A 21,568-nucleotide genomic window follows, 5' to 3' on the forward strand; every position below is an offset into this window, starting at 1 on the left:
TGCTTATAGGGAAAAACAGGAAGCAGTATCAGAAATTTCAAGTTGCAAATGTGGTATAATGAAGTATGGAATACAGCAGTGGTCCCTCTGGTTGGGAGGGATGGGGTCAGAGTGGCACCTGCTTGGCCGTGGGGTCGGGGCGCTTGCATGGTGTGCGCACACACTCGCGTGCATGCATGAAGGGGTGGGGGACACACACGGGGTGCGCATACTTGTGTGCATGTGTGAAGGGGCTGTTCGGGGTGAGCGCATGCGGTGGAGCAGGAGATCTGTCTCCACCCCCTGGTCCGGCGAAGGCCACAGATCGGACCCATGGAATATAGCAGCTAATGATCAACTAACTTCAGAAATTAAGTTTTAAAAGAAAGAGAGAGAAAAATTAACAGATTCAATGAAATATGGGAAGAATTTATAAAAGCTGTATTGTGTAAAAGGTAAAGGAAAACATGGGTAATGAAAATATGTATTTCTGGAAGGATTTTGGGGGTGGATAAATAAGGAAGATTACAAGTACACGCAAATGTATGTAAATATAATGGTCCTTAGGGTGAGGGGTGCACCAGTATTTTGTGTTTATGTATTAAGTAAGTTATATATATATGTTGGTAGTATATGTGTTTTGGTTTTGTACTGTAAACTTGTAAACAATAATCTAATTTTAAAAAAGAGACACTGCTGTAAATGAGTGTATTCTATGCAGGGAGTCTCATCTTGCAGCACTAACTCTTGTTTAATTTCGAACAATCTCATTGTAGGGTTTTTAAGAGAAGAAAAATTCAGCAGTGATTTACTATTGCCTCTTTCTGTGTAGTAGCAACAAACATTAGCTTAAGTGTCACTGCCTTGTATTTGAAAAATCCTCTTCCAGTTTCACCTTCAGCTATTGCTTTTGCTCCATAGCTGCTGTCTAGGAATTTCTCTGTTACCATGACCATTGAAACTCCTGTTCTGCTGATGCAACTGAAGATAGTGGATGCGTTTTAGTCTGATGTTTCAGGTGTGACTAGTATGCCTTGGGTGGCCCTGCTGAGAGTCCAGATTCATAATGGAGTCTATACTCCGAATGGCATTGCTCTCAACTTCCCGAGTGGGAATGGCCCCTGCTTTAATTCTATTGTACCACTTTCCCCCTTCTTAATGCCATTTTCCAGTGTCTTCTCATAAACACTTGAGAAGTAACTTAGGCTGAGAGGCAGACACCAGCTCAAAGTCACCCAGTGAACTTAATGATTAAAAAGGGGATTTGAACCTGAGTCTCTCCAGTTCTAGTCTTACTACTGGTCTTAACCACTACAGCACACTGGTTCTCCAGTAAGTACAAAACTGAAGTGTATGCTGGAATTTGTTCAACATTCATTTATAAATGCAGAAGATCTTGACATCTAAAGAAAGAATACCTGTGGCCACTGAACTTCATTAAATTGTTACTTAAAACAGAGATTGTTTCTTTTCTCCACCCTGTGCGTTGTACTACGCAGGGCACTTTATTTTCTGCAGAAGCTAGGTTTTGGAAAAATGAGTAACCCTTTAATGGTACATTTGTCAATTCTTACTGTCCCCAAAACATGAATTTGCAGTGACTGAACTAATAAAGCATCTATTCAGTAGTGCAGTTTTTTCAAAACTTGATCCTTTCTGATTAAAAAATATTTTGTCACGCGCACACAAGACACGAAATTCCAAGCCAAGGGAAATTCCAGCCGCCTCGTCTCTTCAGACGAGTACTTCCCGATCCGCACACTCTAGCTGGGGGCTAAAAAGGTTCTCGACATTGGTTAAATTCCAGCGGTTTTAATCAGGTTTTTATTGTCAGTACAGTACTTTTCTGCGGGGCGGCTGGGCAAGTCCTCCCTCCCACTTGCTCGGCACCCCCCACCTCCCTTCAATAAACCTGTTACTTTAAAGCATTGCACTCAGCAAAAACGGGGCAGTAATGTGTTCCCCACCTTCTTTTTGTGGATCTTTATTTTTAAAAGAGGGCATTTATTATTATCGTGATTATTGTTGCTAATCGCGCTGGTTCTGATTGGGTCAGCTCCCCCGTCGTTCTTTCTTTCTTTCTTTCTTTCTTTCTTTCTTTCTTGTGTGGCCCAGACCGGCGCTGTATCCGTGAGAGAGTCAGGCGGGCGAGGGAGGGGGGGGCCCTGTGTGTGCACAAGGGCGCATGCTCTTGCTCGCTCGCAGCCGCCAGAGCTGGGGGCTCAGTTTAATAAGGGAGCGAGCGAGCGAGCGAAGCAGACAGACAAGGAAGGAGGTGGCGACGGTGGCCGCGGCAATAGACGCGGCGGCAAGGGGAAATAAAACATAAGAGCAAGGGAGCGGAGGAGCATGTCCGCCATGGGCTCTCCGCGCCTGTGCGCATTCTCTGTTTCCTCATGAACTGGCGCTGAAGAGTGGGGGCGGGGAACGCTGAAGACACCCCAAGGCCCCCAGGCATGGCCAGTTCGGTGAGTAGAAGCCACCTTCCTTCTACCCCAGCCCCCCCTCCACCCGCCCTTCCATAGGCGCACAGCTCCCTTTCCTTCCTTCTCCCTTCTCTCGCGTTTTTCCTCCTCCCTTCTCTAAGCGCTGCCCAGACACCATTTAGTGCTGCCATTTAGAGAGAGGGAGGGAGAGGGTGGTGGTGGGCTTCCCCCCCCCTTCGCCTTCTCTCATGTGTGTGGCTTCCTCTCGCTTTTCTCCCCACCCCAGCCCGTTCACTCTTCCCTCCTCTCTGTATGCAATTGCATGGCGTGTGCTTGCACACGCGCACGCTGTGGCTGTCTCACGCACGCACGCACGCACACACACACACACACACACACACACAGAGATAGAGAGGAGGCGGGTAATAATCCAGCCATCTCTCTCTCTCTCTCTCTGTCTGTCTCTCTCTCTCTCACACACACACAGACAGAGTGGAGGGTGGAAGTGGATAATCCAGCCATATTTCGACGGCCGCAGCACCGGCGGCCTGCTGTCTCAACCGCCGCCGCCGCCGCGCGCCAAGGGGGGAGCCGTGAGTCCAGTGCAGGGGGACTGACTGGATCGCCGCTCTGGAAGGCGCCTCTCAGGATGGTGCGTTCGCCCCGGCGTGGCTCGCTGACAGCCGGCGGCACCCCTTCCTTCCCCATCCTGTTCAGACGCGCTTCCTCCCCATTTTCCGACTTCTGCAAGCAGCTAGGCATCTGTGAGCTACAGCCAGAAAGAGATATAAACCTTCTCTTCCTTTAGAGAGGGGACGAGGAGAAGAACAACAACAACAACAACAACAAAACAGCAACACTTGCTTTAAATCACTCTTGTCTCCCATAAAAGAGATTCTTTTTCTGACGATTCTGATTCTCTTTTACGTGTATTGTGGAGTTGAGCTCTGCCTACCTGCAGCAGAAGCTGCATGCTGAGTCCAAATAGGGGAATGCCAGACCCACTATAAATGGAAGGAGCGAGCCCCAAACAGAATACTTACTAAGGGGGAGAGATTCTGGTTTTTCCTTTATGTTACTATCCTGTGCACATCTCTCTCTCGCTCTCTCTGTCTCTCACTCACTCACTTACTCACTCCCCCACACCCATACACAATTCTGTACTGGTCCTTGTCTTGATCATATGCTAGCCTACATTCCGTTACAATCCCAGCTGCTGCAGCAGTGGGAATACATGTTTAAGGAACATTTTCCCACCCATCTTTGGTGGACAGCAGTTTTCTTTGTGTGTTCATATTTTTCTCTCCCACTTTTTTCCAGGGAACTTTAAATCTGAAGAGGTAGGGGCCCTTGCCTTTTCCCCTTCATCACTGTTATCTCTCTCTCTTTCTCTGTTTCTGTAGTGTGCTGTTCAGGTGAAACTGGAGCTTGGGCATCGAGCCCAAGTGAGGAAGAAACCCACAGTGGAGGGTTTTACTCACGATTGGATGGTGTTCGTAAGGGGACCGGAGCATAGTAACATTCAGCACTTTGTGGAGAAAGTCGTCTTTCACTTGCATGAAAGCTTCCCTAGGCCAAAAAGAGGTAGGGCTTCAACACAAAGGTATCTTGAGAAATCTCCACTTAATGTGTTTGTTTCAGGGGGCAAAAAGAAACAGTCACCTTCCAAACTCCTGGCATTGCTCTCCTCTTCTGAACAAGGGCAGGGGCAGTGGCTGCTCCTTGCAAAGGATTACAGCCTGGACTGGAGCTTTTCTGAGAAGCTGATTGTCTGTTGGAGAATGACCCTCAGGTGTACCAAAGGAGAGGGTGGTGACAGCTTTCATAGTTCTTTGGATGTTGAAGGTAGCAGTCAGTTGCTTGGCTACAATTTCAGGTGAGGTGGAAAAAAGCAGACTAGAGCTTCTGTGTCCAAAAGAGGGGACACCTGGGCATTTTCTGTCAGTTATTTTCCCCTGCCCCTTGAAAATGTCTCTTCTTGGTGGCTGCAGCGACAATAATTTTTAAATCCTGTTACCTGTAGCTACTCTTTCTTGATGAAAGGCTGCAGTGTTGCTGTTTTATTATTTCTCTGAGCGATATTTGTGGAATTTTTTCTTTGGAGGGAAGGAGACAGGCTACATTCTTTGTTGGTGCTGCCTGTTCTTTCTTTATATCCTTTTGTGTTTTCTTAATTTTGCTCTTCGACTGTTAATGTACTGGACTAGTGAAAAGTATAATCAAGAACTGCTGGCTGCAAGAAAATGGATATTTGTTTAGTTTTCTGTTGCTATCTTTGTCTTCTGGATTATGTTCTTCAGTTATTTGGTGATCATCATACAATTATGCGTAAGTGGCAGTAAAATACAAAAGGGTGAGAGTAATGTTTCCTCCTATTGTGCAATGGCTTAGGGAACCTTTGTTGTTGGCTTTTGTTCCTTTGGCTTACAAGCTGTTGTTTTGACTGTTTTGGTTGGAGGTAACAGTACAAATACAGAAATGTGCTTCGTGAACAGGTTTGTTTATCTAAATAGGTACGGTGGTTAGTAGTATGCTGTGTCCAATCTGTAATGTTTGTTGTCATGTAGAACTTTTGCAGCCTCCTAGAATGGCGTCCTAATAAACCCGTTCTTACAGATTTCCAGAATTATTCAAATATAGAGGCATAAATAAATAGAAAGCGGGAAGATCTCTTTAGTTTTCTCTCTTTGTAAAATATGATTTTAAAAGGTAAAGTGAGTATTGCTCATGCCTTGAGGTCATCTTTGAAAACTTTTAATTAATTTTTAAAACTTTTAAACAGTTACTTCAGTAGCTTCTTTTCCTACATAGTATTAAATACTTTTCTCTTTACAGTACAAGGTTTATTTTAATCATCATATATTTATTGGTTTTGTGTTGCATTTTCAGTGAACTTTCCCATAGCATTTTTTCAAATCTGTTACTGTTTTTCCAGCTTTTTTGGAACAAAATATCTGCCAATAAAAATAACTTCCCATCGTTTATCTCTCCCTCTGTAGTGGGAAGTTTCTATGTCATGTCAATGCAAGCAAAGGGATACAATAAGCTTGCATAAGTTTTTCTTTCTGTCATGGAGTTCAATGATATATGGAAAGCAGTAACAGCATAGTGCTTAGTTTTCCTTTCTTCACACTGCAATTCTCTCCTTGTCTGCTCAGAAATATGTCCCTTGGAAATCAGGAAGGGTGGATTTAACTTCCAGAGTACATGTGAATAGTATTGTTTCTGTAAATCCTAAAACTTGTTTATGTGCTGTGGCTTGTGAAAGCTTACTTGATTCTCAGTCGTAATGATTTGCTGTCCAGCGCTCTAGCTCAAACCTAGAGATGGTTGCTAGGTACGTTCACTATATTCTTGGTTTGGCAAGGAAGTGGTGTGTTTCACATATAGTCTGTCCTGTTAAGGGTTTTGTTTGTTGCTTTTCTTTATAGCCTTTGTTTTAAAGTGTTTGTGTGGGATTGGGTTGGCTATGGTTGTTGTTTGTGTGATGTGTTTTTCCATGTAAAAAATGTTATGGAAAATGCTGGCTCATGTATCCTGGGGGAGAACTCATCCTATTGTAATCACCAATGACTCAGAGTGTATTAGAACATTCTCTATTCACTGAGGATTTGTGGGGGAAACTGAATCTGTACTAAGTATGCTAGTCACCTGTACAGTTGGCTCCAGCTTTTGTGGCATAACAAAACTGATGAGAGATCAAGAGGCATGCTTCAAATTTTTCTGGTCGTGCCTGACTTTGGTGAGTCAAAGGGCAGAGGGTGACTGTGTTTTAGTGATGCCTTATTTATTTTAGAAGCTCAGTATTTATTTTCTGCTAAAAATCAATGTCTGATACTGATGTGTAATGCGTCTCAAGGGCTAGTGGGTGAAAGCATCTTACCTTGATCCTTAGTGACTGGTAGAAGTTAGCTTGTGAAAATAGTCCACATCTTTTTGAAATGCCAGTGGAACTCTAGTTTTGCATATAGAATATTTGAGTTTTACAATATATCAAAAGATGCACAATTTCATTTTACAGTGCATTGTTTATTGGATTGCAGCATACATGTTTTGGAATTTGCATTGCTGAATATGCTGTCTACTGGTTGGTATGAAACAACTGGTGGAGAGTATTTATGTTTGGGGTTTTCACACAGTATGAAATTTTACATATAGCTTGAATCCAAGTGAAATATTACTGTTCCTTCAAATTCTCTTCCATCCCAAAAGTTCTGCCCTACTCAGGGTATATTTGTGTAACAGCAATCTTGCTCATTCCTCTGTGGCTGGCAGATTTGAACACTTGTATGGAGACCCACCAGAGCCAAGTTACTACCTGCGAGTTATTCTGGATCCTATTTTTGCTTTCTGAAGTATGGATACTCTTAGCATATTACATGGGTCCAGCAATGTGTCTAACATTTTTGTAAATAAATCCCTAAGGATGTCAGTGGAAAGAACTTTAGTACAGTGGTGCCTCGCTTAATGGCGATAATACGTTCCAGGAAAATCACCGTTAAGCGAAAACATCGTAAAGCAAAAATAAAAAGCCCATTGAAACACATTGAAAACCTTTCAATGTGTTCCAGTGGGCTTAAAACTCATTATCCAGCGAAGATCCTCCATGCGGCGGCCATTTTCGCTGCCTGTATAGCGAGGAATCTGTCCCTAAACACAGTGGGGAGCCATTTGATTTACCCAGCGGCCATTTCGAAACCGCCGATCAGCTGTTTAAAAAACATTGTTTTACGAAGAATCGGTTCCCGAAGCAGGGAACCGATCATCGCAAAGCGAAATTCCCCCATTTAGACCATCGTTTTGCGATCGCAATTGCGATCACAAAAAGATCATCGTAAAATGGATTTGTCGTAATGCGGGGCAATCGTAAGGCAAGGCACCACTTTATACAGTCATGGGCAAAAATATTAGCACCCTTGCAGTTCTGTTAGGAAATGAAACCCTTCTCTCTCAAAATTGTTACAGTTGCAAATGTTTTGGTACTCACATGTTCATTTCTTTGGTTTGCGTTGGAACAACACAAAAAAACAGAGAAGAAAAGTCAGATCTAATACAATCCCACACAGAAACCCAAAAATGCAATGGCCAAAAGTATTGGCACCCTGTCTAAATTGTAAGAAATAATTGCTTTTCAAGCATGTGATGCTCCTTTAATTTGTATTTAGACACACCTGTTGCAAGTAAGAGATGTGGGCAACACAGTAATTACACTTGCAACAAGATGGAGAAAAGTTGACTCAACCTTTGTGTTGTGTGTGACACTGAGCATGGAGAAAAGAATGAAGTATAAAGAGTTGTCTGTGGATTGGAGAGAAAAAATTGTGGAAAAACATCAGCAATCTCAAGGCTACAAGTCCATCTACAGAGATCTTAACGTTCCTGTTTCCACTGTGCACAATATCAACAAGAGGTTTATAGCCCATGGCACTGTAGCTAACCTCCCTGGATGTGGACGGAAGAGCAAAATTACTGAAAAATTACAATGAAGGGTTGTTTGAATAGTGGATACAAAACCCAGATTAACTTCCCAACAAATTCAAGCTGATCTACAGACACAGGGTACAACAGTGACAGCTCGCACTGTGCGTCACCATCTGACTGAAAAGGGCTGCTATGGTAGGAGACCCAGGAGGACACCACTGCTGACACAAAGGCATAAAAAAGCAAGACTGGAGTATGCCAAAACCTATGTGACAAAGCCGCAATCCTTCTGGGAGAACGTACTGTGGACAGATGAGACAAAAGTTGAGCTTTTTGGTTAAGGACATCATGGCACTGTTTCCAGAAAAAGAAACGAGGCATTCAAAGAAAATAACACACTTCCTACAGTTCGACATGGTTGAGCTTCAAAGATGTTTTGGGGTTGCTTTGCTGCTTCTGGCACTGGATGCCTTGACTGTGTGAATGGTATCATGAAATCTGATTATTACCAAAGAATTTTGGGGTGCAACGTAGTGCATCTCTACCAAAGGTCATGAGTCTTCCAACAGGACAATGACCCGAAGCACACTTCAGAAAGCACTCAGAAATAGTTACAAACCAAGCGCTGGAGAGTTCTGAAATGGCCAGAAATGAGTTCAGATCTGAATCCCACATAGAACACCTGTGGAGAGATCTCCAAACAGCAGTTGGGAGAAGGCATCTTTCAAATCTGAAGGCCCTGGAGCAGTTTGCAAAAGAAGAGTGATCCAGAATTCCAGTAGAGAGGTGTAAGAAACTGATTCATGGTTACAGGAAGCAATTGATTTCAGTTATTTTCCAAAGGGAGTGCTAACAAATATTAAGTTAAGAGTGCCAATAGTTTTGGCCAGTGCATTTTTGAGTTTCTATGTGAGATTGTATCGGATTTTACTTTTCCTGTCTGTTTTTTGGTGTTGTTCCAACGCAATCCAAAGAAATGAACATATGAGTACCAAAACATTTGCAAGTGCAACAATTTTCTGAGAGAAGGACTGCATTTTCTGCAAGGATGCCAATATTTTTGGCCGTGACTGTAGGTGGTAAGGCTATCAATGGCTACTTGTCATATTTCATCTCCAATATGGAAGGCCATATGCTTCTGAGTAACAATTCCTGGGGAGTACAAGTGGGGACATGCTGTTGCACTCATACCTTGCTTTTGACTGAAAGAACTGGGCGTGTTTAGCCTTGAGAAAAGAAGACAGTGATCTGTCACTGTGATTGATGGGTGTCTTTAGCTAGTCTTTTATGTACAGTGATAACCGGTCCTTGTGGAAATCCACAAACACCAGCAGAGCTTCAACAAAAAAGAGTCTAAAACTCAACAAAGCCTGGCTCCCAGAACTGAAAAATACAGCCTGCAGAAGGTCAGTGAACTCTACCCAGCCACAAGAACCGGTGATCACTGCACACAAAAGACCAGCTAGTGACACCCATCAATCACAGTGACAGATAATCTCCCCCCTTTATCACAATAATAGACCCATAACAAAAAACACCCTGATCACCATAATCACCCAGTCTCCTGAAAAGGATGAAAAACTGATCCCACAGCTACAAACACTCAAGTATCCAGCACACTACACCAGAACACAGACAGAGTTCTAACTCCAGTCCTCTGAAGATGCCAGCCACAGAGACTGGCGAAACGTTAGAAAGAAAAACCTTCAGAACATGGCCGAACAGCCTGAAAAACGTACAACAAGCATCAGATCCTGACCATGAAAGCCTTTGAGAATACAATCAATACAAGCACTGCCTCTTTAATTAGTTCTAATTTATACTTTTGCCCTTATGCTGTAATAGAATTGGGTGCACTTAGTTCTGTGAGGTTTACAAATGTTTGATTTCCTACAAAGTATTTTTTACCCTTTCATTATACTTGTGGACTGTCTAATGCGGATGTCCTGCTGTCTTGCTATTAAATAAATGGCAATGCATGTTCCATGTTATTTTATATAACTATATAATCCATATAATTCTGACAAATAAAAATATAATTACATTTATTTCTCTTGTGTACATACATTTGTGCATGCACATGTATTAAGCAGGGTTCGCTGATGAACAGTGCAGTCATAGGATGATTTTGTGTTTAATGCATGAAGGGATGTGATAGTAACCCCTGCAATCAAGCACCTTAGACAAATAACAAAAATAAGAGAAAAACATTGTGGCACCTTAAAGACTAACTGCTGCCACGGTTATATCCATTGTTTGCCTTAACAGATAGTATCTTAATCATGAAAGTAGAATTCATGGTACTTCCTAATTAGTCAGAAAAAGTTATACTTTTCCCATTTTAATGTGATTTGTTTCTAAAATATGCATTAGGTTTTAATGAAATCTAAGCTTACTGCAGACATTGTTGGCTGTACTATTGGAGGAAGCATGCTTTATTAATGTAAGATAGCCACCAAACTTCCTTTGTGACCTTCACTACTGAAGAATTAGCTGAAAGATTATTTAGAGACAGCTATTTGATTAAACTGGCTATATTATGGCCAGTGGTCCTTTCAGAACTGTAACAAGTTACATATGTAGCAATATATCTGTTTTTCATTTAAAAAACCTTCCTTAAAGCCTTTTTGGGCAGCGTAAGTAGTGTATAAGGCATTTCTATGTATTCAGTAGTATTGTTCTGAACCTACTTTGTTTAATATTGAGCACAACTATGGCATGGATGTAAAAGTTGGAAGCCCGCTTTCTGTGCTTTAAATCCTTTTTTCAGCTGCTTTTTGAGGGGAAGGAAAAGACACAGATTTAAACATTCCATGTCACATCTGTTCTTATTGTGAAGATTACAGTGGGAGGACTACATGTACTGTCTTGCAGCCTGCTCATCTCCCTCCCAGTCGCCCCTGCTGAGAGAGAGACACACACACGCTCTCCATTCATGTCCAGCACTGCCGTTGCGAGGGTGGTGGGGAGCGGATTCCTAGAGAGCCCCTTCACCTCCACTCACCCTATTTTGCCCGCCGCTGGTGCTGACGACGACTCTTCCCTCCCTCCTGTTAAGTGGCGCCTGTTCCCCACCCTCCCGACTTTGCATTGACAGAGCCTGGCACTGCCTCACCTTGCACCTGGATCCTGGTGCGTCCTTCAGGAAGCCCCCCCCCCGGAAGGCTGGTGGATTGAGGAGGGAAGGAGGGCTATTGAGGGTGGCAAGGAACGCCCACCACGGCCTCATTGGAGCCCGCCAGGAGGCGAGCAGCCAGAGCACCCGGCTATGCTCAGCCTCCTGGCTCTGGGCCACCCCCATTGCCGCCGCCACCGCCACGCCACAAAAACAGATCTCCTGCCTCCCCGCACTCACTCCCCTCCCCACAGCTGCTTTGCATGTGCGGGTGCATGCCTGAAAGGGTGAAGGAGCACTCACATCGGCGCTGGCACGTGTGTGTATGTGCAAAAAGCAGCTGTGGGGAGGGGAGTGCATGCAAGGGGGTGGAGGTCTGTCCTTGCGGCCCGGTCCAGGTCAGGCCAGGGACCAGTACCGAGCCAGGGACAGGGGGTTGATGACCGCTGGATTAGATCCCGTAACTCTTTGAGTTGCAGTAGAAGTGAGCCTCCGCCCCCATCCCTCAGTCCTGATTGGGAAAAGAAGAAAGAGAAGGAGAAAGAGGGAGGAGGGGAGAAATTTTTTTGGTGAATAAACTGTATTAATCAAAGGCAAAGACTCGCTCCCGCGCGATAGCCTAATCATAAACTATCTAATTACAGTGCTGGTAGAGGAAACTAGAAACAGAAAATAGAACTTTGGAACTGAAGAAGAGTCTGAGATTGTGCAACATCACTAGATTGGAGGCAGGGGTGCTTGCACGTGTGTGCACACTTGCATGCATGCACAAAGGGGCTGTGCAGGGGGGAGTGCATGTGGGACAGCTTGGGAGATCTGTCTCTGGGGCCCATTCTGACCCAGGCCATGGAACAGCACCGGGCTGCAGTCCGGGTTTGGGGATCCCTGCCGTATACTAACTGAAACCATCTCTATATCTGGTAGAGTCTAATTTGAATATCTACAACCTCTGTCTAGTCTCCAGGCTAGAACCAAATGTGGACTTCACAATTTAAATTGCAGCCATTTCCCTCTCTCTTTGCTTTGTTGAAAGTCTTCCCTGATCAACGTTGCTGGAGAACCTGAAAGTTTTCCTAGTGTCTTCTGACCCTTTAAGTTGGTACAATAAATCAGGGTCCCCAATCCCCGGTCTCTGGCCTGGTGCTAGTCCGTGGCCTGGGCCGGCCCGGGCAGTGGAGACAGATCTCCCACAAATCCCACAGCACTCCCCGCTTGCACAGCCCCTTTGTGCATGAGTGCAAGTGTGCGCACACCTCTGTGAGCGCCCCCGCCCCTTGTGCATGCACCCATGTGAGCACCCCCAAATGCCCCATTCCTTTGCGCATGTGTGCGAGTGCGTCCATGCAAATTTCCCCCACCTCTTCACGCATGCGTGTGAGCGTCCCACCTCTTCATGCATGTGCACGAGCGCCCCGCCTTCCATGCACACGGACCCCATTCTCCCCCAACTGGTCCGCAGTGACAAAAAGGTTGGGGACCACTGCAATAAATGACGATACCTTACTATGATGTCTGGAATTTGTTTAGACCTGTGGTTCTTAACCTTTTTGAAAGAAACACTCCCTTGAGCCATTGAGGAAGTTATCATTGCCCCCATCCCCATGGCGACATTTATTTATTTATTTATTTATTTATTTATTTATTTATTTATTTATTTATTTATTTATTTATTTATTTATTCAGGAAAGACACTTAAATCCAATGACCCCTGAAAATAAAATTCAATTGCAAGAAAATGAAATGCCTGAAAAAAGTAACATTTAATGATTTGATTACAAGTGAATTTTAAGACGCAAAAAGAAATATAAAAAAGGCATAAAAACAAACCATAATGCAAGAAATAAAATTACCAGATGAAAACTCTGAAATTAAATTAAGATTTGAGGAAAATAAATATTCATGCACACTATAAAGAGAGTTAAAAAGACACAATGAATTTTTACAAAAAAACAGAGCAACTATACACACACACACACACACACACACACACACACACAAAATGTTTACACAAAGAGCACAAAAAATTGAAACAATAAAACAGAGAAACCAAAATATAAAATTGAACTGGAGTGCATGTTAAAGAAGTACAATACTCAGAGACACATAAAATGTTTTACAGAGCACAACAAGAATTCAAAAACAAAGCAAACATCGTCACATTGTATAAGAACAAAGGAGATAGGGGCGACTGCAATAACTACCGTGGCATCTCTCTGCTCAGCATTGTAGGGAAGCTGCTTGCCCATGTTGTGCTGAAGAGGCTCCATGTGCTTGCAGACAGAGTCTATCCAGAATCACAGTGTGGATTTTGAGCTAATAGATCCACCACTGACATGGTATTCTTCCTCAGACAGTTACAGGAGTAACGTAGGGAACAACAACAGTCACTCTTTGTGGCCTTCATAGATCTCACAAAGGCCTTTGATTTAGTTAGCAGGGATGGCCTTTTAAAAATACTTCCCAAGATTGGATGTACACCTCAACTCCTTAACATCATCAGGTCCTTTCATGAGGGAATGAAGGGCACCGTAGTTTTTGATGGCTCAACATCAGATCCCTTTGATATGGGATTCCAAAAGATCTCCTGTATGGAGAATTAGTGCAGCGAAATCACCCCAGAGAGAGACCCCAGCTGCGATACAAGGATATCTGCAAGCAGGATCTGAAGGCCTCTGGAATGGACCTCAACAGATGGGAAACCCGGACATCTGAGCGCTCAGCCTGGAGGCAGGCGGTGCATCATGGCGTCTCCCAATTTGAAGAGACACTTGTTCAGCAGGCCGAGGCAAAGAGGCAGTCACGAAAGCAATAAAATCAGGGAGCTGGACAGGGGACAGATTGTATTTATCTGCAGTGTGGAAGGGATGGTCACTTGCTAATTGGCCTTCTCAGCCACACTAGATGCTGTTCCAAGTCCTCTATTCAGATCATGTTACCATAGTCTTTCGAGACTGAAGGATGCCTAATCAATCACCCATGGGCAAAACACAAAACAACACATGAAAATGAAAAACAGGGAGCTGAGGTTTTTATCTAGTGGAAGGCACTCCACTGATAGAAGGCACTGTCCCCTTTCAGAAGAGGGAAGGAGGCAGTTTTCAGTGATGCCCCTCCCTCTTGCAGACCACTTCAGATCTGCTGTTAAGTGTGAGTTGGATAACTGAGCTTGGTGTGGTGGCAATGGAGAATGAGGACAGCACAGGACAAAGAAAATTGGGGTAGGGAAGCAGCCTAATTTCTCTTTCCCCCCTGACAGCCAGCCAGCCACAACAGGACAACAAGAAAAGTCGGAAAAGCTGCTGAATTCCCACCCACCCAGGATGACCCAAGCTAGCCCCGTCCCTAGAAATTCTGCCTCGCCATCCCAAACTGACCCGTTTCCCTCCGGCCTTCCCTTGCAACAGGCGGGAAGGTTGGCAGGAAGGAAGGATGGACAAATGGGCTCGTCTCTCCCTCCCCACCCAGGTGTAAGGCAGCACTTCACCGAGTGAGGACGGGGACCCGAGAGACCCTTTCCTTCCACCCAGTCCACACTTGGTGCTCCTCTAAGGGAGAAAGGTGAGACGTGGCAGGCAAAAAAGCTGGATCATCTGGCGGCGGCAGCGGCACCAGATCTACTGCCAGCACTGTGGCTGCAGCCACCTTCACAGGTTTGGCTTGCTCCAGTGCCCCCCTACCGCCCCCCTTTTGTTCCTTCACCCCACGCCACCCCTTTTCGTTCTACCACCCCCCTGAAAAATGAAATCGCCCCCTGGGGGGCATTATTGCCCACGTTAAGAACCACTTTAGACTAAGATGTAATCCCCCTTCAGAAGGGGACCTCTTTAAATCAAATTGTTACTATTGCATCTTGTGAAGCTGTTTTATTTATTTCAAATCTAATTTCATCCAGTCCATAAGTTGGTGAAATTGCACATGCACAGAAGAGATGTTTAATTGATTTCAGAGGAATTGATATATATTTTGGATGGTTTTAGTGGACCAACTCAGATTGCAATATTAGTGCTTATTTTAACAAAGACCTGGATAACTGTTGTTTTTGAACTGTGAAAAAGTGTACTCCTGAAAATTGTGGCATTAGTGGCTGGAATCCTGTTAGTTACTCCTGTCAGTTATAATTCCATATTAACATTAGTGGTAGATTGCTTCAATTTGAAGATTCAGCATAGGCATATCATATTATGCATCAGTTGAATAACTTGGTATGCAGTAAGATATGCTAACACTGACTTCTTAAATTAAGCAATTCATCTCTGAAAGTTACACTGTTGGAGATAATGCTGTTGTGAATTCTGGCCATTTTCTTCCTTGGAAAAGCAGTTGCATGAGCATTGTTTCACTTAAAATGCTAAGCATGCAAAATGTTTAAACATGTCAGTCTCAAATTCTTTTAGCTGTTCTTAACTGAGCTGTCCAGTTTATCACCTTTTGTAAAGTCAATAACAAGCCCAAGTCTTCTGCTATTTAATGAATCAAAATGGAAATTTTATTGGCTTCCTTAGATATTGCTTGGAACAATTCTACACTAGAATTTTCACTGTTGGTTGGCCAACAGTTATGCAACTAATTATGCAACTAATGTTTAAACTTTTTTATGATGATGTAGTATCTACCTTCATTTGAGGAAATGTTGTATGTTCTTTAATGTTTTCTTTTTCTGTATGTGGATATCTTTCGCATGGCAAGGTAAACTGAGACCAGATTTTTCCATCTTCAAAAACATGAATTGGGTTTAAACAGCAGTAAAAATTAGATTTACAGTATTGCCTTGTAGGACTTAAAATACATATCTCCTATGTGCCTATTGTACTGTTGCGCAAATGTGATTTAATTCCTTTTGTGTGGCCATTGGCTTTTGTATTGCCTTTGTATAGACTGGAACTCACTTTGGGGGCAGACTTTGTTGGAAAATATGTGTTCATGTCAGTCTGGTTATATTAAACGAAATCCAAGCAGAATGGATGTGCAGGCGTAGGTTCTACAGCCAGGCTTTCTAGAGTGTGAACAGATAACTATCAAAACAATCATCTTTTTCAGCCAGCATTGTAAAGTTGTTAAATCTACCTGGATTAAGACATGGTTGATGCTTCTAATGTTATTGGTGGATTAACAAGATTCCATGTTGATATTTCCTAATTTGTAAAGTTAACAAATGACGATGCATCCTGGTAAAACTTTACAAAATGATCATGCATTCACCTGTCAGTTTCTATAGCTATTTTAATAATTACTGTTTAGTAGAACACTTAAATGTTTCAATGACATTACATTTACCTTTTCCCCTTAAATTAGCTTTAGTCATTTCAGACACCTTTTTATTATGCGTTATGGACATAAAATTACTTCCCTCCCCCCAGCAAATTGTTTTAGGATTAAGGTAAACATCACATTTTAATAATGGAGTAAAAGATGATAATGAAGCAAAAACATAAGATCTCTTTTCTTATTGTAAGCTAAATCTAGTTGTTAGCTCCAGCTGGAGTAGAACCATTGAATTAGTGAAAAGGATATCCAAAATGAACAGTTATGAAATTCTCATTGGTTCACTGTTTTAGATTTAACCTTATGTACGTGATGTGAATAATGTACATATTAAATATAATCATGTAAAATTGCTCTAATTACTTTGAAAATTACCTAACACTTATGAGACCACTTATTTTATTGGTCTCTTGCAGTACAACCAAGGGTGGTGAGGCAAATGGAATTCTGCATTCGGATATTTTCTTTCTCTTGATGGTCGCTCATGCATGTGCAGGCACATTGAATATAGTAATTACATGCTAGATCTTGTGGCCTCAATTCAGTTACTAGTCCCAGTTAGAGTACACCAATTGAATTGGTTTCTGAATGATGAGTTATTCAGAAACCACTTAAGTTGCTCCCTTTGAGGCAATAGGATCTAAATATTGAATTCAACCCATTTCTTTAAAACTGGTATTATTGGTAATACCAGTGTGAAAAAAGTTACAATCAAAGTTGCTTTAAAATGAATTCACATGATCAAGTTGCAGGTACAGGTTGGAATTGGGCATGACATACAGCAGAGTCTGCTCAGAGGAGCAGTCTCATTAGGGTGCAATGCTGTACAATGTGCTGTTGGAATGTTTCTTCGTGGTTTTCTGTGAAGTTGCCCTGCTGACATTTGTCTTTCAGTGGTAGCTTTTTTTTGTTAGTGAAGATATTGATTTAATGTTACTGATGCATCTCTAAAAATGACTGATTGTTCATATACTGTATTCTTAAAAGACCTTCAGGGGTTAATGTATCATGACTAGGCTTGAACATTAGGGAAAATGTAAAGACAACTGGACAAGCCAAGATGGGTTAGTTTTCCCATAGTGTAATACAACCACTAAGCAATTTAAATACCTTAATATCTGAAATTGGGGGGAGGGGAGTTTCACATTCAAGGAAAATAGAAGTTATGACCATGAAGGAGTGAAAATTGGTTATCTGAAACCTATGTACTCCTTTGCCAGTTACCACTGTCCCTCCAACTTCTGCTGCTGCTGTTCTGAGCCTGGCTGGCTCTTGGAATATGTGCTAGTCCTGTTCTGTAGCTAGTACCTCCGCAGAGCGTGTTCACAATGTCTCATCCTCAGGATGAGACCGAGCATGAATTCCAGTCTTTGAATAGTTTTTGAATACCCCAAAGATATAGAAGAATCTATAACTGTCCTGGTTCTTAACCAGTTTTTCCTATACAATGTTTTATTAGTATGTCTAAAACAGTGGTTCTTAACCTTGGTTACTCACGTGTTTTTGAATTGCAATGCCCAGAAACCCCAGCCAGCACAAGCTGGTGGTGAAAGCTTCTGGGAGTTGCAGTCCAAAACACCTGAGTAACCCAAGGTTAAGAACCAGTGGTCTAAGATGAAAGGATCACACATAAATGTGTTGTACCAATTACAAAACCCCCAGCTATGGCAAGATAAAAATCTTGACACATCTTATGTTTCTTCTAAAAATTGTATCCAGTTGACATGGTTGTCATTTCGGCCCCTTGTAATAGTCCTGTGTTATATTCTCACAACAATCCTGCATCTTCTCTTCTTTTCTGTACCAATTAGCTTTCTGGTAGTAGTGGTAATATTTCATTCTTGTTTTGATTGTACAGTTTGTCAGTAGCTACATTCAACACGTTGATTTGTGTAATACCTGACAGTCATAGTGCCTAGTAAAAATTGATTCTTAATTTTTGCCTGAGAGTATCTGCCTCATAGTGGTAGACCATGAATATTGTAGAATTTAACACGGCACTTGTATTATATTGTCAAGCAAACTGTCTATGGAATAAGTTTGTTTTCATTTCAACAAATAGAATTGATAAGAAGCAGAACAGCATGTCAAAGCACTTGCTGAGTTTATAGCCACTATCATTGTTGCTGAAGACTTTCGCAAAATAAGTTGTACAGTATACGCATTCTAATTAAGTCAAACTATTAGTGGGTTTTTCCAATGTTACTGATGTGAACTGCAGGTTTGCAGAAGTCATTTTTAATTGTAGAAGGCATACAAACTGATAATATAAATGTAGTCAATGCAATCAATACATATCAGTTCATTTTAACACACTGTGAAAACTATGAACTCTGTCATTTGAGACACTATAAAAACAATTAAATGAGACTGTCAAGATTAAAATTTTCACATGAGACTGGGATTAAGAAATTGAGAGGTCATGTACTAAATTTTGACCTCAGTTTTTCTTGCAGTTTGCCTTGTCACTAGAGATTGACTGTTTGCTGTGGCAAAATATTCTTCTTGAAGTGTGCCTTATGCATTTCAGAAGTGCTTTGAGAATTTTGAATTAGCCATTTTGAAGTAGTATAACTGTTGCACACAAATTAAATGCATTGACAACAGTCTGTACCATCGGAACAGATTGTTGACAGTCCATTTAATCCAGCCTTTAGCTCCACCTGAACAAAAGCCTTGGCCTTGCTGACCTATTCTTTGGCAGTTATCAAACCAGTGCTTCTCCAGATGCTGGTCTACAGACTAGTGCTCGGTCTGAAACTATCAGTTGATGGTCTGCCAGGAAAGGAGTATGTTTTCAGAAGCCTAACATTGTTATGCTATAGTGCCACAACTTATATCTTCCAACACTCCAGGTGTTATGTCAATGCTAGATGAGAAAAATATGTGATTGTTTACTTAAAATATTTTTCCCCACCTTTTGCCTTAAAAAGGATCCAAAGTGGCTTGACATCATTAAAATACAGTATTTAAAGCTAAGAACAGTAAGTATGCAAATACTAAAAAGGATCAAACAAATACCACCCTAAAAGATGGCAAACAAAAGCAACACCAAAAACACATTCAAAACAATAAGACAAAACAAGCCATTTTAATACTTCATGCAGACAGCCAGTCAGTGATGGAAAGCCTGCTTGAAGAGAAAGGCCTTAGCCTGCTTGTCAAAGGACAACAAAGATGGAGCCAGCCTGGCCTCCTGTAGGAGGGAGTTCCAAAGAATGGAAACAGCAGTAGAGAAGGCCGTTTCCTATGTCTCTACCAAATGCACCTGTGAAGGTGGTGAGACCAAGAGAAAGTCCTCTCAAAGATCTTAACACCTGAGGAGGCTCATAAAAGGAGGCATGATCCTTAAGATACCTTAGGCCTAAGCTGCTTCAACGTGGTCTCTATGAATACACACTAGTGAGTTAAACAGCGCCTGCGTTGGACCTCTTAGAATCTTGCAGAGCTGTAGAGAAAAGTAACAAAGTTTAGGTTGCCCTGTATTGCGCATGCTCCACCCGCCAAAAGCCCCAGTTCCATTTTTCCGCCCGCAGAGTTGGAATCTCTCGCTCTGATCACGGACTGCCTGACTATTCTCTTGCCTCTGGCGATTCAGCAAGTACCTTGAATACCTTAATTGCTCTTTATTGAGGCCTATTTACCGCTTGCTGAGGCGCCACACACGTCCCGGACGCTTTCAATTTCTACTTATTCTCTTCATTTTCCCATGCTACTTGGCTTATGTCACCTAAGAGAGGGCCATTTAGCCACTGTTCATCGTGCTCTCGGAAATTACCCTTTCAGGATGGACATTCCCTTTGTGTTTTCTATCTTCGAGAGACACATTTGACTACTCATTACAGGCACTGTAAACAGTTTACCAAGGCTATGCTAAAAGCCCGTCAGCAACGCCTGAAATATTTTCTTTGGAATCAGACTTTGTCTGCCTCACAACCTTCTGACATGGAGTCTATTCAATCCGTCTCCACTGTCCATTCGGAAGTCACTCTTGTCTCTTCATCTCCTCCACAAACATCGAAGGAGACTACTAAGAAAGCTTCAAAAGGGAAATCCAAAAAACCAACTGCGGCAAAGAAACCCCCATCTGCTTCTTCTATCCCATCAACATCGACAGAACCCAAGCAGAAGAAGGCACCTCAAAAGCCTAAGTCTAAGGCTCATGAGATTACTATTGTTCTTCCACCTGTTTCTGCCTCATTGCCTTCACCTATACTGGAGGATTCGTCTCGGGACCGAGACTCGACATCGGATTTAGGCGCCTCCCTTCCACCTCGACAGGAACCACCGGTCAACAGGGGAAGGTCACTTACAGCTAGCCAGATTGGTCAGGTCATTACTGGCTTAGCTACTGCCCCGTCTAGCCCAATTCTAACAGGGCAGGCATCTCGATCCCCTTCAATGGTTTCGGGATCGTTACCTTCCAGGTCCCCTCCATCTCCTTGAGGCCGACCTGAGAAACCTGTCGAGGCTCCTTCTCCTCGACGCCCACCTTCTGATCGGGACGATTACGAGCCTCCCGCTAAGGAGCGTTGGCACCGACACAAACACGGGCATTGACGTTGAAGAGACTCCTCTCCTTCAGACTCCGACTATAGCCGAAGTCGTAGGAGGTCTCACCATCGACACCGAAAGAGAGAATATTCTTCTGAATCCTCCTCGACCTCAATAGATAGGAGGCGACGTCGGAAGAGGTCCTGTTATACTTATTCCTCCTGTTCTCCTTCTCGTTCCCCTCTGAGAAGTTCTACACACAAACGACCCCTTGACGTCGAGCCTGTAAAGCCTTTGACATCGAAGGATGCTAACGCTCTAAGCCATCCTACCAAGGGTCTCCCTCAGGATACAAGACCCACTCCAACGCGCCCAAAGCAAGCAGCTACACCTGATCCTGGACAAGCTCAGGGTATCCTCAGACTTTCTGAGGATGACCAACCAGCCTTAGAGGCCTCATCTGACGATGATGAAGAAGGGGAGTCTGAAGTTTCTCTGGACACCCCTGTACCTGGGGAACCAGTATGCTCCGATGCTGCGGATCTACATCCTTCCCATCGGAGGACTTCTCATCCTACACCCAGATGGTCTTAAACCTTAAAACTTGCAACAGAGCAATCACCTCCAAGAGAGGAGGATCTCATCTTTGGGGATATCAATTCTGAGAGATCTCACCCAGTGAGTCTCTCTTATGTTCCTGAACTACTGGACTTGATTAAGGAATACTGGGAGCATCCTGCTCTTCCCACAACCATGTAAAAAAGAACAGAAAATCTGTATCGCATCCATGGTTCTGACACGTCTTTCCTTGTAAAACACCCTGCTCCAAATTCCCTAATTGTGGAGTCCAGTGCTTTTAAGACACCAACCA

General features: G+C 43.0%; 1 protein-coding gene across 3 annotated transcripts in view; it reads left to right on the forward strand.

Annotated features, from left to right (window-relative positions):
- The first annotated feature begins 2,180 nt into the window (after positions 1-2,180).
- MLLT3 (MLLT3 super elongation complex subunit) overlaps positions 2,181-21,568 on the forward strand; it is a 299,778-nt gene continuing 280,390 nt past the window's right edge. The window contains exons 1-2 of one of the 3 annotated variants that reach the window (XM_020790344.3): positions 2,181-2,447; positions 3,809-3,989. In XM_020790344.3, coding sequence (XP_020646003.2) covers positions 2,436-2,447; positions 3,809-3,989 — 193 coding nt within the window. In that variant the 5' untranslated portion in view covers positions 2,181-2,435. Of the gene's footprint in view, positions 2,448-3,808; positions 4,009-21,568 lie in introns of all 3 variants that reach the window. The other 2 variants (XM_072992060.2, XM_078384923.1) reach the window with 2 other exon arrangements.

This window comes from Pogona vitticeps, chromosome 2 (assembly GCF_051106095.1).
Source record: "Pogona vitticeps strain Pit_001003342236 chromosome 2, PviZW2.1, whole genome shotgun sequence".
Classification (NCBI taxonomy): domain Eukaryota; kingdom Metazoa; phylum Chordata; class Lepidosauria; order Squamata; family Agamidae; genus Pogona; species Pogona vitticeps.